This window comes from Triturus cristatus, chromosome 1_2 (genome assembly GCF_964204655.1).
Source record: "Triturus cristatus chromosome 1_2, aTriCri1.1, whole genome shotgun sequence".
In the NCBI taxonomy this organism is placed as follows: Eukaryota; Metazoa; Chordata; class Amphibia; order Caudata; family Salamandridae; genus Triturus; species Triturus cristatus.
Genome location: NC_140580.1, coordinates 102,936,682 through 102,952,641, shown reverse-complemented (window position 1 = coordinate 102,952,641; position 15,960 = coordinate 102,936,682). Strand labels below are relative to the sequence as shown.

Sequence of the window (15,960 nt, the reverse complement as noted above, 5' to 3'; positions counted from 1 at the left end):
CTTCTCTATATTTTATGGGCTAGAATGGCAGACGGGTACCTGGGACCGTACCATTTAATTCTCCTGAGATTTCTCGCACTCTGTGGGTCCCAGCCCCACAACATACTGCCTCCCGTGGCCGGCGCTCTCAGCATCACCGCAGTAGAAAAGCCAGAGCTCCACAGAAATTTGACGTCCAGGAGCAAGACGAACTACACCCACCCTGTTCAGAACTATTTAACCCTTATTGCCGTCTACTCCTTGCATCCCTTTGACTGTATACATTTCTTTCTCTATACCATATTTTGGAAGTCCTGTGGAAACCCAGACAACCACACTTTTGTTTTCATCCCGGATTGCTGCTTTTGTGCGAGCCTGCACCCAGCGCCATATGCAAGCATGCTGCCAATCTTGACAGAAACCCTGCTCTTCACTCCATGCGCATTGCTTTCTTTCTCCGTTGATATGGTATTCCATTTTCCTGTCCTCAGCAAGTTTATTTCATTCTTCTGTAAAACTTTGGGCTGCACTACGCAAGACTATGTGCTGTCTGTCCTCTCACAGTGCAATCTGTCCTTTGCATGTGTTCAACTGTCATTCATGCCTGTGCATAAATACACTCAGTCTGTCTCCATTGCCAAACCGCCTCTTACCTTCAAGGGTAAGAGACTCTACTTTTTTAGTTCTCAGCCTACCAGACCACGCAACTGTGTGTTACGCAAAAGACATCTTGGGGAGCTTCAGAAAGATGACCTGGGAATGCGTTCTGCCCGCTGCTTGCCATTGGCTTTGTAATTTACAACAAACTTTTTCTTGCTTCCAAATTGCTGGCTAAGCCTCTAAAGTTTCACTTTCTGCCTCCCACGCCAAAACCATACTTACCGGTATTCTTCCGAAAACTCCCTATCTGTAAACAGGCCTGTAAATCTTGTTATCTCATCACATTTGCTATGCATTCAATGACAGGGCTCAAATGGCAAGCTGTGTCTTCAAAGTGAGAGTGTTTATAGGAAAGAGGAATGCAGATTAATCTCTGCACGGAGCCCACTGGTGCCCCTCCTATGCTTCATTATGAGGCTGTAACATAACCCCTAAATAGCACATCACATAACATGCAGGTGACAGATTTATTTTTTAGGCACAGAGAGATAAGTGACTTGTTTTTCTTCATCTCTCTCCACTGCATGATACTGTCATCCCTCCTCCTCGTTCTTTTTTTGTGCTGTCACTTGTTTGTTCGGATGTTTTTAGAAAGAACTGCTAGTCTCTTTGCATTTATTTAATAGTGCTCTGCATACCGGCTTAGTGTATATTGACACGATACTTTTCCCAAGAACATTAACCCACTTTTTTTTTTATAGCTTCCGATAGTGAAGCACAGGGAAATCTTACCTCATCATATCTCCCAAATCTCATAGCGGCGCGAGCCCTGCTTGCCCAGACATAGGATTTTAACAGCTCTAACTGACAATAATGATAGATTTCTTAAAAGCAATGCGGACTAAGATTTGAAGCCACCAAGCCCAGTAATTATTTCTACATAACTGAGCGTCGGTACATAGCTACCCAACTTAGATCAGATAATTGCTGTAGCATTCCCTGTGTTGATTGGGGACTGGTGCCTCCTTAGCCCTTTAGACAGTCGAGGACCCTGCGTGTTTCTCCACTTCCTTCCTCGTTGTCTTGTGCTTCCAGATTCTCATTTGATAACATCTATGATGAGCTTTTGTTTATTTTAAATTTAGATGGTTTCTGTCGAATTTCCCCAAGACGTGTTGATTGGATACCACAAATGTGCGTACTACTTTGAACGTTACAAGGACACTATGCTGCAGCTTGTTATAAATATGTATAGAATCTGAATTTATTTTAAACAAAACAAATATCGTAATTCAATTACAGATATTGTAAACATTTATATGATCCTAAACACAAAATTGTTACTTTTATGAACATTATTAATCTTCTACGTTGATATATATATTTTTTTCTTTTCGGATTTATAACAAACATTGGCAAAGCCAATAGGTCTCACCTATACGAAAGCTATGGTGTCAGACATGGCTAAAAGTGAAGTTAGCAAAAAAAGCACTAGCCACATCATAGTGCTTTTTTTCTAACTTTATTTGTAGCCATATGGCACAGCCACGATGCTGTACAGCATGGCTAACAGACATTGGCAAAACCAATTGTTTTCACATAAGAGCGACCTATTGGCTTTGCCAATGCTTCTTTTCTTTCCTTCTTTGACAATTAGGGCAAATTATTTTTCCCTTACAGGCAAGATTGGTGAGCGGGAGAAAAGAAATACAAATTGTTGAGCTAAAACGCTATCCTAACCCACTCCATGTCGTACAAGCAAAGCCTATGAGCATCTTGGGGTGACTACCCCAGGTGTTCTCGAGCTGGCCCAGTCCTCATTACCGACATCTACGAGCTTCTACGAACTATTTGGCCAGCAACAAATCATAACCCCCCCTCTACTTCTGACATAATATACAGATGTGGGACGCCGATATAAAAGGTGGTTGATTTGACACCAGCTGTTTCTGGTTGATGTTCATCTGTCCAGTGTGAAGCCTACAAACTAAGGGAAATGGTACCTTTGAGAGCAGAGGACTCTTGACAGCCTGTGAATGTCTAATGTTCTTAATAAGGCTGTGGGGATTACAGATACTCTGTGTTGCGACCTGCATAAAACATCAGAGGATACGTATTGCAATATTCAAACACTCACAAGATCTAAAGCACAAGGCTTAAGATGCTGAGGGGAAGTCCAACAGAAGAAAAATAATCCATGCAGCTGGCCGTCTAGAAGAAGACAGTATTCACCTAAGGAATAGTTTTTCGAGTAGTGCAACCTCACTACTTTTAGAGATGCAGGTGAAACACAAGTAACTCATCTACCACCCCAAACGAAACTTTCACAATGCCAGTTGAGTTCCCTTGCCATCTCACTCTGAATTTGTGTTGTAAAAACGCCTGACTCCTAATCGTAGGAGTCAAAATGTTCCCACAACCACGCTCAAACCCTTTGGATGTTTGTTAATCCCAGAGATTTACCCTCATCCACCACTATGATCCACGCCCTAGAAACTCCCAGCTATCGTGTTTTAATGCTCAGAGAATCAGCCAACATGCCACCCATTCTAAACCAAAGCAGTAAACATACGTCAGACACTTAATATAACCACCTTGAGCACCAGCTCATGCCACACTTATTTAAAGTCAAGGATTATCAGAGTACTTCAAATACTTATCTATCCCTGAGCTACAGTAACTGATTAGTTATACTGCCCAACACAACTACCACTCTAACCCAACCCTCTCGGAGTACACATGTCAAACACCATCCTTACCCTTGCCAGGCTGAATGCTAGACTAACAGAGCTACACGCATAGTAGTCACTCTGATATAATCAATAGTACGTGCCAATCGGATGTAGCCACGTAAAAAAAAAGTCTACCTGACACTTTGATCTATGCAAGTTAAAGGAATAAAGGTTCTGGCGAGTGAGGAGCCTAACTGCACGAAGACACGAGGAATGAAGGGGGGTTAAAATGGACACAGGCAGGCGGTAGGGAGAGTGGGGACGAGTCATAGTGGGAAAGAACCTTTCAGGGTGTGGGAGCTGCCCTGGATACAGGCTTAACAGAGAACAAAAGATATTAAAGAGATGGGCAGCTTAGAGGGAGGACATGCCCCAGCGCCACACAAGGGCCATGAAGGCAGTGGAAAGCGGTCGAGTGGTCCCTTGCGACTCGTACTACTTCCGACCAGTTCTGATTTTTTGGGCTAACAATACTTTGTCTCTTTCTAGGTAGGGGTATATAAACTATACCTATAATGGTTAACACGAAAAAATGTCCGAAATGCAAAGTGCAGTTGAAGATGTCAACTGCCGCGGGTTCACTTGGCAAGGTATGATTACGTTTGTCTTCTCAGTATTAGACTACACTGTAGTCCATCTACAGCCGTCTTCGTTGTAGTAGTCCTTTTACTATGACTACTCTTGCTGTCAACAAACAGTCCTACTTCCCTGTCCATTGTTTGTCCCAGTTTTTGGCTTTTAAAAACCCAGTCACCATATAACCATAATACACCCATCCCGATACCGTGACGTGGTTTCGTCTTCGAAGACACTGTGACCCTGCCAGTAAGGGATGACTTGAGAGTTAGAGTGTGAACACTCTGAATCCACCCGCCTGTATGCCGCCAGCACACCACATTCTTACAAGAACTCATATACAGTACACTTAAAAGTACCTCACATTGCTACTTCAGGCACACATTCTCAACCTTTCAGGTACTCCTCCAGGCCACCTTCTCCGCCACGCCACCCCAGCCTCTGCACCCAGTTCTCCCAGCACTCACGGAACTTGCTGGCGGTGGTGCTGATGTTGAGGGCTGTTCCGCTTTTAACTGCCCCGCTCCCCGGTGGCTCCCCGTTGGCGGGCACGGGCCTGGTGTCCCCTTGGTCGGTGCGGTCTGCTTCGCAAGGCTGCCCCTGCCGCTCCCAGCTGTTGTGGTTCGGGTCCTCCATGGTCTCGTCTTCCATACTTGCTTCATCCATGCTGCCTCTCAGCCCCCCGGCCGTAGGTCGCGCGCCCTGCGGCTCATGTTGACCCTCCTCGCGCCGCCACCGAGCTCTACGAAACCCACGGGCCGGTAAGGTAGTGACTATTTCCCATTAGAGGAAAACTACTTGGCCGCGACTTAACGTCACGTGACAAAGACGTCAAGTTACATCTTATTTGTGCGCCGTATTTAAACACATGGTAGCATGTCTACACTTTTCGCGCATATAAAACCTCGTTATTGCAAATTAATTAAGAAGTCGTTAGGTGTTGAACGTCGCAGCATGGGAACATATTGAGTTTACGGGAGTAGTATGGGCAGTGCTTTAAATGGAAATATAAAAGTGTAGGTACTGACTATTCAGAATATCTGTTTCCTCCTGAGAAGTGCCTCTAAAATGTATTGGTATAACAAAGAACAAGATGATGCGAAGGAATAAATCAAATAATATTTCTCTCACAAAATGAAGGAAACCACAAATTATCCTTCACGGTAAATTAATTTAAGTATTTGAATAAATCGTCTGGCATTGATATCATTGTCTGGACACAGTGTCATTTGATAAATCTCTTTTATCAACGTTTGGATAAAGATTCACAAACACATAATTCGATAGATGAACATAGAAACATTGCTCAAAACCAGAGAAAAGCATAAACAAACTTCAAAGAAAATTTAATCCAATCCTTATTCCCCTAAAGTAAATAATGGATGTAGACACTTCTATCGTGAACATTCCATTAGTCAAAGTCGCCCCATTACGCAGTACTGAGAGTTTGTATATTTTTGTATATAGAGAGTGTATATATATAGATTATTATACATATTGTATATGTTTGTTTATATTATAGATGTGGTTCCAGGAGATTTTCCCTTATATACCCTAGTCCTGATGAGGCCCTCAAGCAAGTCGGGCTGAAACGCGTCGACTATTTTGATTACAAAGAGCCCCGGAGGAATCTGAATTATTGTCTAACTGAGATATATGTAGCACTAAGAAATCATGTTTAGAGGTGTAAGCTTCAATACCTCTCAGCACTGCGTAATGGGGCGACTTTGACTAATGGAATGTTCACGATAGAAGTGTCTACATCCATTATTTACTTTAGGGGAGTAAGGATTGGATTAAATTTTCTTTGAAGTTTGTTTATGCTTTTCTCTGGTTTTGAGCAATGTTTCTATGTTCATCTATCGAATTATGTGTTTGTGAATCTTTATCCAAACGTTGATAAAAGAGATTTATCAAATGACACTGTGTCCAGACAATGATATCAATGCCAGACGATTTATTCAAATACTTAATTAATTTACCGTGAAGGATAATTTGTGGTTTCCTTCATTTTGTGAGAGAAATATTATTTGATTTGTTCCTTCGCATCATCTTGTTCTTTGTTATATTTGCCGTACCCAGATGCGTTTGGAATATTGGGTCCCCCCTTTCTATACATGATCTAAAATGTATTGGAGCAGTGCTTGGAAGTCGAGGTACTGCCACTTTCAAATTAAACAATGGCAGGTACTCGGTAGAGGGCAGCTCCTGCCAATTTACAGCACTGAATAATTTATTACAGGGCGGCTGAGGATGTCAAGGGTTGGTAGATATGGAGGTGCCATTCAGCGTCATGATGGCTGATGGAGCAGGATTTTCGCAAATTAAACTTGCTCAGATTAAACCTTCTGTGTGAAAATTATTAATAAGAGTCGTGAAATTAATTGAGAAAAATATGAGCATGGGGTATTTGGAAAGGGAATCGAGAAATGTGCAGGAGTAAATAATAAATGATTTCTGTAGGCCGCAAATGATTTCTGCACAAAAGATTGCAGGAAAATAATGTTAAGAGGTTTGGGCTTTCATGTGCAAATGAGAGGAGATATATTTTTCTTTATGATCGTTAAAAGTTGAACTAAAAACGTGAAGAGTGCAAAGTAAATGAAACACATTCATAAAAGAGCTTTACATGAGTGATATTAATTTCATAAAATACTTGTTGAGAATATTTGCATTTATATCAGAATAATAGAAGACTAAAATGAATAATGTAATGGAGCTTTTTATGTGAACAAATAGCTAAGTCTGTTTATTTTTCCTAGAGAAAATGGCACGCATTAGATAGAGAAGGCCTCAAACCACTGTTAGGATTAATTTGCTTTTTAAACGTAGGCTGCAAAGAATTGTATTTTGTCCTTCGTAATGATTGTTAGGTTATTTTCTCGTTGATGGCTACGTGGAAGAGATATCAATGGAACTTCCTTGCTGTCCGAAGAAATCTTTAGTTTTGTGGATAACTGTTCTAGTAAGATGTTGCAAATGTTTAGAAAATGTGCACGGGCCTAGGAAGGTGAATATCGTGATTTCCTCTGCTGACGGACAATAATGACAGCCTGGCTCTAACAAAGAACTTTTGAAAGTAAGGTACCCTATGTTCCTGGACCAATGAGAACTGTGAAACGCCTGGAGTTTTGATACAAATTAGGGATGGACTTTAACATTTAGGGTATAACTACTGGTGTTAGAATTTACTGAAGAGAGAGCATTTTGGGGAGGGCATTTATTCAAGAGCAAGCGTCTTTGAGTGTCGAGGCGAGAGCGAAGCTGCTTCCTGTGAGGAGAGAGCTGTGTTGCTCTGTTACTGCCTATATAGGCAACACTCCCCAACCCTTTCCAAGAACATGCATGATGCAAAAAATAAAACACAACACAATTTTTGGTTGGGAAAAGATTGCTGCAGGTTTATTCCATACAAAGTATGCAGCATGGTGGGTTATCTTACGGGCGATCCAAGGGCAGGCAACGGTGACTGACCTACGCTGCCCTGCCCTCCTGATGAGTCAAATTGCACCGTGGCCAATCCAATCAGTGCTACCAATGATGATGGGATCCCCCTCCCTTGGATCCCGTGAACCACTGGCCCACCATCTTGCTCACGCCCCTTTTGGGCAGATCGTTGCAAGGCCAGCCCCTGGTTGTTCAGGCTTACAACCGCCCTCAGGACTAGCGGGGCGTCAATGATTTTCTTCCAGAAACCTGCCATAAGGACTCCTTGGATTTGGCACTGGCACCCCTATTGGGCTCCTGAAGAAGTACCCTTTTGTCCCAGGATTGCCCTGTAACTCTGCCTGCAACACAAATGAGAACATTACAAGGTCCTACCTAACCGTGCTCCCCAGCCACATGCCAGGTATGCGGTAGGGCGGGAGATGGCGTGACCGGCAGCAAAGAGGGCGCCAGAAAGGCAGGGGGAGGTATAAGTACCTTCCCCCAACCCTCTGTGCGCCGGATATGAGCGCGACCAATGCGTCGGGCTGTGGGACTCCTCCCCTGGGTCGCCAGACTAGAGGGGTTGATGGTGTGCTTAAGTGGCACTAAGGTGGCGGTTCTTTTAGGTGGCCCACTGCGTGAGCCACGGGCAGCCGCATAGTTCCTATATAGGCAACACTCCCCACCCCTTGCCAAGAGCATGCATGATGCAATAAATAAAACACAACACCATGTTTGGTTGGGAAAAGATTGCTGCAGGTTTATTCCAAACAAAGTATGCAACATGGTGGGTTATCTTACGGGCGATCCAAGGGCAGACAGCGATGACTGACCTACGCTGCCCTGCCCGCCTGATGAGCCAAATTGCACTGTGGCCAATCAAAGCAGTGCTACCAATGATGATGGGATTCCCCTCCCTTGCATCCCGTGAACCACTGGTCCATCATCTTACTCATGCCCCTTTTGGGCGGAGCGTTGCAAGGCCAGCCCTTGGTTGTTCAGGCTTACAAACGCCCTCTGGACTAGCGGGGCGCCAACAATTTTCTTCCAGGGACCTGCCATAAGGACTCCTGGGATTTGGCACTGGCACCCCCATTTTGCTCCTGAAGAGGTACCCTTCTGTCTCTGGATCGCCCTGTAACTCCGCCAAGGCTCTGGAGGTGGCCCCCGTTGCCTCCAGAGCCCCCCACCAAGACTGCCAATTTCCTCACCTGCAACCTGCTATTTCCAGGGCCTCGCTAATGTCCAGTAAGAACAAATCCATGCCCATCTGTGACAAGTGTACCCCGTCCTCATCAAAATAACCTTTGGTGTTCGCCTGAATAAGCCCGTGCCTGATGAAGCCAAAGCCCCTTTGGTCTGTGAACTTGCGCATGGCGCTGTTTATCATTCTCCGGGAATATTCAATAGCCTCACATGACCTAGCACCCTGCCAAACCCTACGCGGGACAATTTCTTACCACCATAACTCGCATTGCCCAATGTATTCGCTGATTTCGCCCATGTCTGACTTCATTGCCTGCAACAGCGTCCCTCTGCCCATAAGCGTGAGGTCATTGCCTCCAAGATGGATGACCAGGATGTTAGGGGGCCTCCCCCCCTTGCTAGTCTCTGCTGCAGTTTGTTGTGTAGGGTATAACTGCAATGGGGTAACCCTGTGTCCCTCAGAACCTGGGTGTATATATAGAAAGCTACAGTGGTTCTGTCGGGGAGAATAATCACTTTACATAAGAGGAGTGAATCAAAAATTAAACAAATTATACATTGTACAGAATCACAAAGAGATGTCTAATTACATTTTAGAAAATACGATGTGCATTACATGTAGTTGGAACACAAAAAACACTGGCTAGTAGATTTTTGCGAAATTCTTATTTTATATGATTTAAAGCATTCAGAAGTATTTACAAAAATTGAAAAGGCTGTCAAAGTGAGTACATTTACAAGTGACATGTAATAAAGTGACATGGGGTGCTCAGTGACGATGGTGCAGTGCATATCATTTGTACAAGGTGAGATTATGTACAGTTTAACAAGAAGAGTAACTAAAAGATGGTCAAGATGAGAGAGGACAATGTCTCTGGTGGACAGCCCTTTCGCTTGTCAATTTGAGCCAAGAGACTTGTAAATAGCAGAAGCATATGTATTCATCGACGTTTCAACCCTGACAGTGCGCTATTTAAATGTCATAGCATGTCTACTTCAGGACAAGGGCGGTGGAAGATGACAGCCAGCGAGTGTCAGGGAAACTCTCAATGACAGAGTCTTTTACGTGAAGTGGTCTTGGATGATCTCGGTGGTTATTGTGGGCGGGCCTTTGAGGAAGCAATCTGCCACTGTGGGAGGTAACCATCCGATCCAAAGTGTTAACCAGTTAACCATCCTGGCGCACCATACAAGTATCGCAGTAGTCTGAGACCTTGTCCTGAAGAAGACTGTAGGAAAGTGGGTTTCTGTTGCAGTAGTAACCCCACCACTTTTTGCCAGACTACTGATGCACTTTTTCTTGGTGTGCCCTGGGTCCCTGCCAATCAGGTTCCCTGGGCCTGTGTTCTTTCCCCAAAACGAACCCAATTGGCATCTCTGGCCACAGGTCAGCCTCTGGTAAATGGTACCACAGGTACCCAGGGCACTGTGCCCAGGAAAGACCTCTAAGGGCTGCAGCACTTATTATGCCACCATTAGAGGTCCTGTACCGCCCTGGTGTATTCCTCTTTCTGGTTAGGTCCTGATGAAAGCTCTGTAAATCATACATAAAGAAGCTGAAACATGTCGACCACGATGACCACCACTGGATGTTTCTGACTCATTAATAGTCGAGATTAGACATCCGTCACTGTTTTTAAACGTCTAAGCCTCATCCTAATTAAATTGATTGGTGGATGACTCTTGACATTTTAAATAATTTTTTCCCCATTTTCACTGATTTCCACGAACCTTTTAGTCTTTTCTATGTTGCTCCGCCCTAACATAGCGTCGTAGCACACTGGTGGTACACAAGGTACCCCCAGCAGAACCCCATGATGAAGCATGTCATCAACCATGTTGATGAGTGAGGGTTCACTAACCACTTCAGATTGACTTGCAGTGTCACGATAGTTTTTAGTCCTGTTATCATCACACTCTTTTGTTGTTTTCTTCTGACTGACTTAGGGGGACTAAGAGTGTGTCTTGACCCTCTCTCTCTTGTTGTTCGTAATTATTCTAGGCAGCGCACAGCTGTGAGAGCATAACCGAATCCAGTTTAGCTTCCTTTTTGGCACGACCATGGAAAATACAGGCCTCACATATACAGATGCAGAGGTGGACGCAATACTTGCGGACCCCTCTCTTTTTGCCGATTCGTCGATAACACAGACTATATCACAGACTAATGAGTGGGACAAATTGACGGAACTAAAACGTAATCGCATTCGCACAATCCTTCATGGAACCATACTCACTGAGTACTTACGCAACAATGTGGCCCCAAAAGGACTACTGGTAACTAATGCCCCCCGGATCTTTTTGGAAGATCCAGTTTTTAGGAGAGATTGGGCACAGATCGCGTGGCATTGCACGCGCGACTGGCTCGTCCTCATTATTAAAACAGCGCTACGCCTTTCCGAGGCCCTGATGGTAGAAATTCAATTATCTGAGACACACTTTCGCACTACTTTGACTGGCTACAAAAAGAAATTGGATGAACTTAATAAAGAGATTAATGAATACAAAGATACATTAACACAGTCCAAAGCTTTGAAGTTTCAGAAGGATCTGAAACGTTTCTCTTATATTAAGATCTACCCATATGCTAATCCAGACTATACAGTGCCGGTGTCTACCAATGATCAAACCGAGACTACTGATGATAACGACTCATTTTCTAGTGGGTCTAGTACTGATAGCAACAAGTCCAGACAGCGGGGCAGAGGGAGAAATAGACCCTATTCATACCAACCTATATGGCAAAACCCCCCTCCAAATCAGGGCAACATGGGTTACCATAACCATTTTCAACAAGCACCATTCTCAATGATGGGTTGGAACCCAGGCTTTGTACAGCTACCTCCTTACCCTCAACCTTCATTTCGTCCTCCTTTTTTGGACAGAGGCAGACGCGGACGAGGGAGAAGAAGAGGACGCAATCAGGTCCATTGGGAACAAGAGGAGAATATGGGGAACAACACACGCAGCAAGGGCGCAGCCAACAACATACAAGTTTAGTTACCAACTTATCTTCTGTAGTCCTCACTCAAAGTGAGAGTGATGTCCTTGAAAAGGGATTAGGATTTGTCCCTACTGCACGTTTTGACCGATTCAAGTTACATTGTGAACTATCTGAGTTTTTTAGAAAACTGAAACTCAAATCCTTTTTTGAAAGAAATCAATCTGAAGTCCTTGCAGATCATTCCAGTGATACTGGGTTACGCTTGAAATCAACCTTTGTCCCTCCACCACATACAATACCAGCGGAGATAACTGCGTTCGAACAGGCAGTTTTTAATGATGTGGAAACCTTCCAAAACCAAGGGACCTTTAAAAACATGAGTTCCATTGATTTTCGGGCTCTTCAATCACTCCGATCCAATACCCTTATCGTGATCAAACCCGCAGATAAGGGTGGTGGGATCGTGATTCAGAACAGCACTGATTATGATCTGGAATGCAAACGTCTACTTGGTAATACTAAGAACTACATTCCACTGACTATTGATCCCTCTCCTATGTTGAAAGCCACCATTTGTAATCTGGTGGAACATGCTGAACACAATGGTTATATCAGCAAACAGGAAGCAGATTTTTTGTCAAAGGGTAAGGGGATAGTGCCCTACTTTTATACCCTCCCAAAGACACATAAGAACATATTACCTCCACCAGGCCGCCCGATAGTATCGGGTATTGGCTCTCTTTTAGAGCCTCTTTCAATTTACTGTGATTATTTTTTAAAACCTATAATCCAGAATACGGCCACTTATCTGAGGGATACAAAAAGTTTTTTGGCGTCCCTTCAAGATTTATCATTTGACAATGACAACACCATCCTTGTATCATTGGATATTGAGAGTCTTTACACCAGTATTCCCCAAGACGACACCATCAAGGTCATTGGGGAAGCTTTAGACTCTATTGATTGGACTTTTCAAACATCTAAAAGCTTTGTGATTGATTGTGCAACATTGGCCCTGAAACAAAATTTTTTTGAGTACCAAGGTACATTGTATCTCCAATGTACGGGTACTTCTATGGGCAGCACATTTGCGCCTAGTGTGGCGGGACTATATGTTTACGATTTTGAACGCAAACATATCCTGGACCCTACCAATCCGTTCTCTTCGTATCTCTCCTTTTGGAAGAGATACATAGACGACATTTTTATCGTCTGGCAGGGCCCTGAGAATATCTTACGCGAATTTTTTGCATGGATTAACACACGTGATCCCAACTTGCTATTCACTTATTCCTTTGATAGCCATGAAATGATTTTTTTGGATGTGATTGTGTCCAAGGTCAATGGGATGCTATTGACCAGAACATATCACAAACCTACAGCAAAAAACAACCTCCTCACATTCTCCAGCTTTCATCCACGTCCGTTACGGGAGAATTTACCGTACGGACAGTTCCTACGGATCAGGCGTAACTGTAGTAAGCTGTCTGATTTCCGTACGCAGTCTCGGGAACTTTCTGATAAACTGCACCAAAGAGGTTATCCTGATAAGATCGTGAAAGCTAGTTGTAAGAGGGCCAGAAATCAACCACGTGAGAATCTACTTTGTGATTATCCCAAACCATCTCAAACTGTTCCACTTACCTGTGTGACAACTTATAATGTTGCCTCCAATGCTATTTCTAAGTCCATCAAGAAACATTGGCGTATTTTGGAGAGCAACAATATCAAATGGGACAAACCTCTATTTGCGTACAAAAAAGCGACTAGCTTAAAAGACTCCCTTGTCCACACTAGACCACGGAATTCCGATATTCCCACTGACAGGTCTGTCCTGAATGCTTGGGGCCTACCACCTGTTTTTGGGCATTTTCCCTGCGGGTCATGTAGTATCTGCTATCTTACTTCTACAACCAAAACTTTAACCTTGGAAGCAGGGAAAATTTGGACGCAAAGGAGCCATACTAATTGTAATACTGCTGACGTAGTATATTTAATTACTTGCCCTTGCGACTTAAGATATGTGGGAATGACGACACGAAAAGTGAAGTTACGTATTGGCGAGCACCGAAGCAACATCCGATGCAAGAAAAGTACCACAAAACTCACTGAACATTTTTTACGTTTTAACCATACAGTGGATGATCTGCATTGGACTGTTATTGAACAGGCTAATCCAACGATTTTGTTCGAGAAAGAGCAACGTTGGATTTACCGTCTTTCTACACATGTATCCGGTCTTAACGATAATATTCCTTGGGGCACCGTTTTAAGACGCAAATGAGTAGCCCTAGCAATGAAATTTAGGCTAATTCTACTCTTGAGCTTTATGATGACTCCAGCATATATATTACCCTTGACTGCCGAGGTGCCGATCAGACTACCCAACAGACGGGCACCACATAACATCAGTTCAACCGGGGTTCAGCATATACACATCACTCGGTTTTATGGTAACTAGATGTCAGGTTGTCGTGTGCAATACCGATTACTTACCAAAATCATACGATGAGTTAATGTCCCTAGTCTGTAGTTGTGATGTATCTGTTCATCTCTCTATCGACGAATAAAGTTTTAAACATCTCAAACCGTGGAAAACACTCAGCGCTCTAGTCTTTCTATGAGTCCGTTGTTTGTTTCCCTCATCCTTACACAAACCGGATTTCCGGTTAATGTTGAGATCTCACCTATTTTTACCGCGAAGATCGTATTGACGCTGACTCCAGGCGAGGTGGTTTCACTTAGGTTTACGAGCCAGGCAGGTGACTTGGAAGATGTGAGTATCAAGGATGGGCCTTTTTCTTGTTCCTTTTGGCTCGCCGCGTAAACTGACTTGAAGGACTAACTGGGGTTTCGGGTTACTTATACTCTTCCTGTTTATCCCTAACAGTTGTCCTGTAGTCCCGCCACCCACCGTCTGCCTAAGGAGTACAGCTTTCTCTTTTTACATGTGAGTGCCGTATTTTTCAGTTGGTTACTAGTGCCTTTGAATGCAACTTTACTGGTCTGGTTTATTTTGTAAAAACTCGTTGGTCAATGCATCGATTTGAGTAGTCTCCGGAAATAGGGTACATATGCATTTAGCATTTTTTTAGTCATACTTAATATGAAAGTACAGTCTGTGGGAACAACACACTCTAATGGACATTTTTGTCCCACGTATAACACTGCTTCAATCTGTTGATTATATATAGTATCACATAATTAAGAGTCATTGATTGATGTGTTGCACTTTATGTGATTATCTCCATACAGGTACCCTTTCGAGATTACGGAAGGCATACAACGAGAACCGTGAGTGTATCGGTTTCCAAAAACTCCTGAGGTTAGGGTGGGCTTTAGTAAGCCTATACCGCCCTGGTGTATTCCTCTTTCTGGTTAGGTCCTGATGAAAGCTCTGTAAATCATACATAAAGAAGCTGAAACATGTCGACCACGATGACCACCACTGGATGTTTCTGACTCATTAATAGTCGAGATTAGACATCCGTCACTGTTTTTAAACGTCTAAGCCTCATCCTAATTAAATTGATTGGTGGATGACTCTTGACATTTTAAATAATTTTTTCCCCATTTTCACTGATTTCCACGAACCTTTTAGTCTTTTCTATGTTGCTCCGCCCTAACATAGCATCGTAGCACACTGGTGGTACACAAGGTACCCCCAGCAGAACCCCATGATGAAGCATGTCATCAACCATGTTGATGAGTGAGGGTTCACTAACCACTTCAGATTGACTTGCAGTGTCACGATAGTTTATCACACTCTTTTGTTGTTTTCTTCCGTCCTGTACCTTTACACACACACACACACACTGTCTTTGCAGGCTGCGTGTTTTGGTGCAGAACAAAGTAAAGAATCGACATGGCACACATCCCTGTGTGCCATGCCTACAACTCACTTCCCTGGCATAGATAAGTCACCCCTCTAGCTGGCTGCCCTATGCCAGTGGTGAGGGTACAGGTGCATGAGCCCTGTACCCCTATAGTGTCTAAGTCCATTCTTAGGCATTGTAAGTGCAGTGCTGCAATTAAGAGTAAATGGTGCTGGGAGCTTGTCATTACGAACTCCACAGCACCATAATGGCTACACTGAAAACTGAGAAGTTTGGTATCAAACTTCTCAGCACATTAAACCCACACTGATGCCAGTGTGGGATTTAATGAAAAATGCACACAGAGGGCATCTCAGAGATGCCCCCTGAAAAACGACCAGCCACTGGTGGGATCCCTGACTGGTACACACCAGCCTGCCACCACAAGACATGTTTAGGGACCCCTAGGGTGAGAGCCTACGCTCCCTGAGCCCAGAAACAAAGAGTTTCCTGGGCGGAGGTGTTCACACCTCCCCCAGGCCAGGAAGAGCCATCTGTGGCAGGGGAGCTTCAAAGGCCTGGCAGCCTTTGCAATGCGACCCCAGCCTCTCCTGCTATAAGGAGCAGGCCCCCTTCCTGTCTCCCCTCCGTTTCGGCAGGAAGACGGGTGGGAAAAACT

General features: G+C 43.9%; 1 protein-coding gene across 3 annotated transcripts in view; it reads right to left on the bottom strand.

The window, feature by feature from the left end:
• The window catches only part of CACUL1 (CDK2 associated cullin domain 1), a 330,048-nt gene extending 325,337 nt beyond the window's left edge, over positions 1 to 4,711 (bottom strand). Inside the window, exon 1 of one of the 3 annotated variants that reach the window (XM_085602995.1) lies at positions 4,355 to 4,711. In XM_085602995.1, the coding sequence (XP_085459121.1) occupies positions 4,355 to 4,553 (199 nt within the window). In that variant the 5' untranslated portion in view covers positions 4,554 to 4,711. The remainder of the gene's footprint in view (positions 1 to 4,354) is intronic. The other 2 variants (XM_085602999.1, XM_085602988.1) reach the window with 2 other exon arrangements.
• Between the last annotated feature and the right edge of the window lie 11,249 nt (positions 4,712 to 15,960).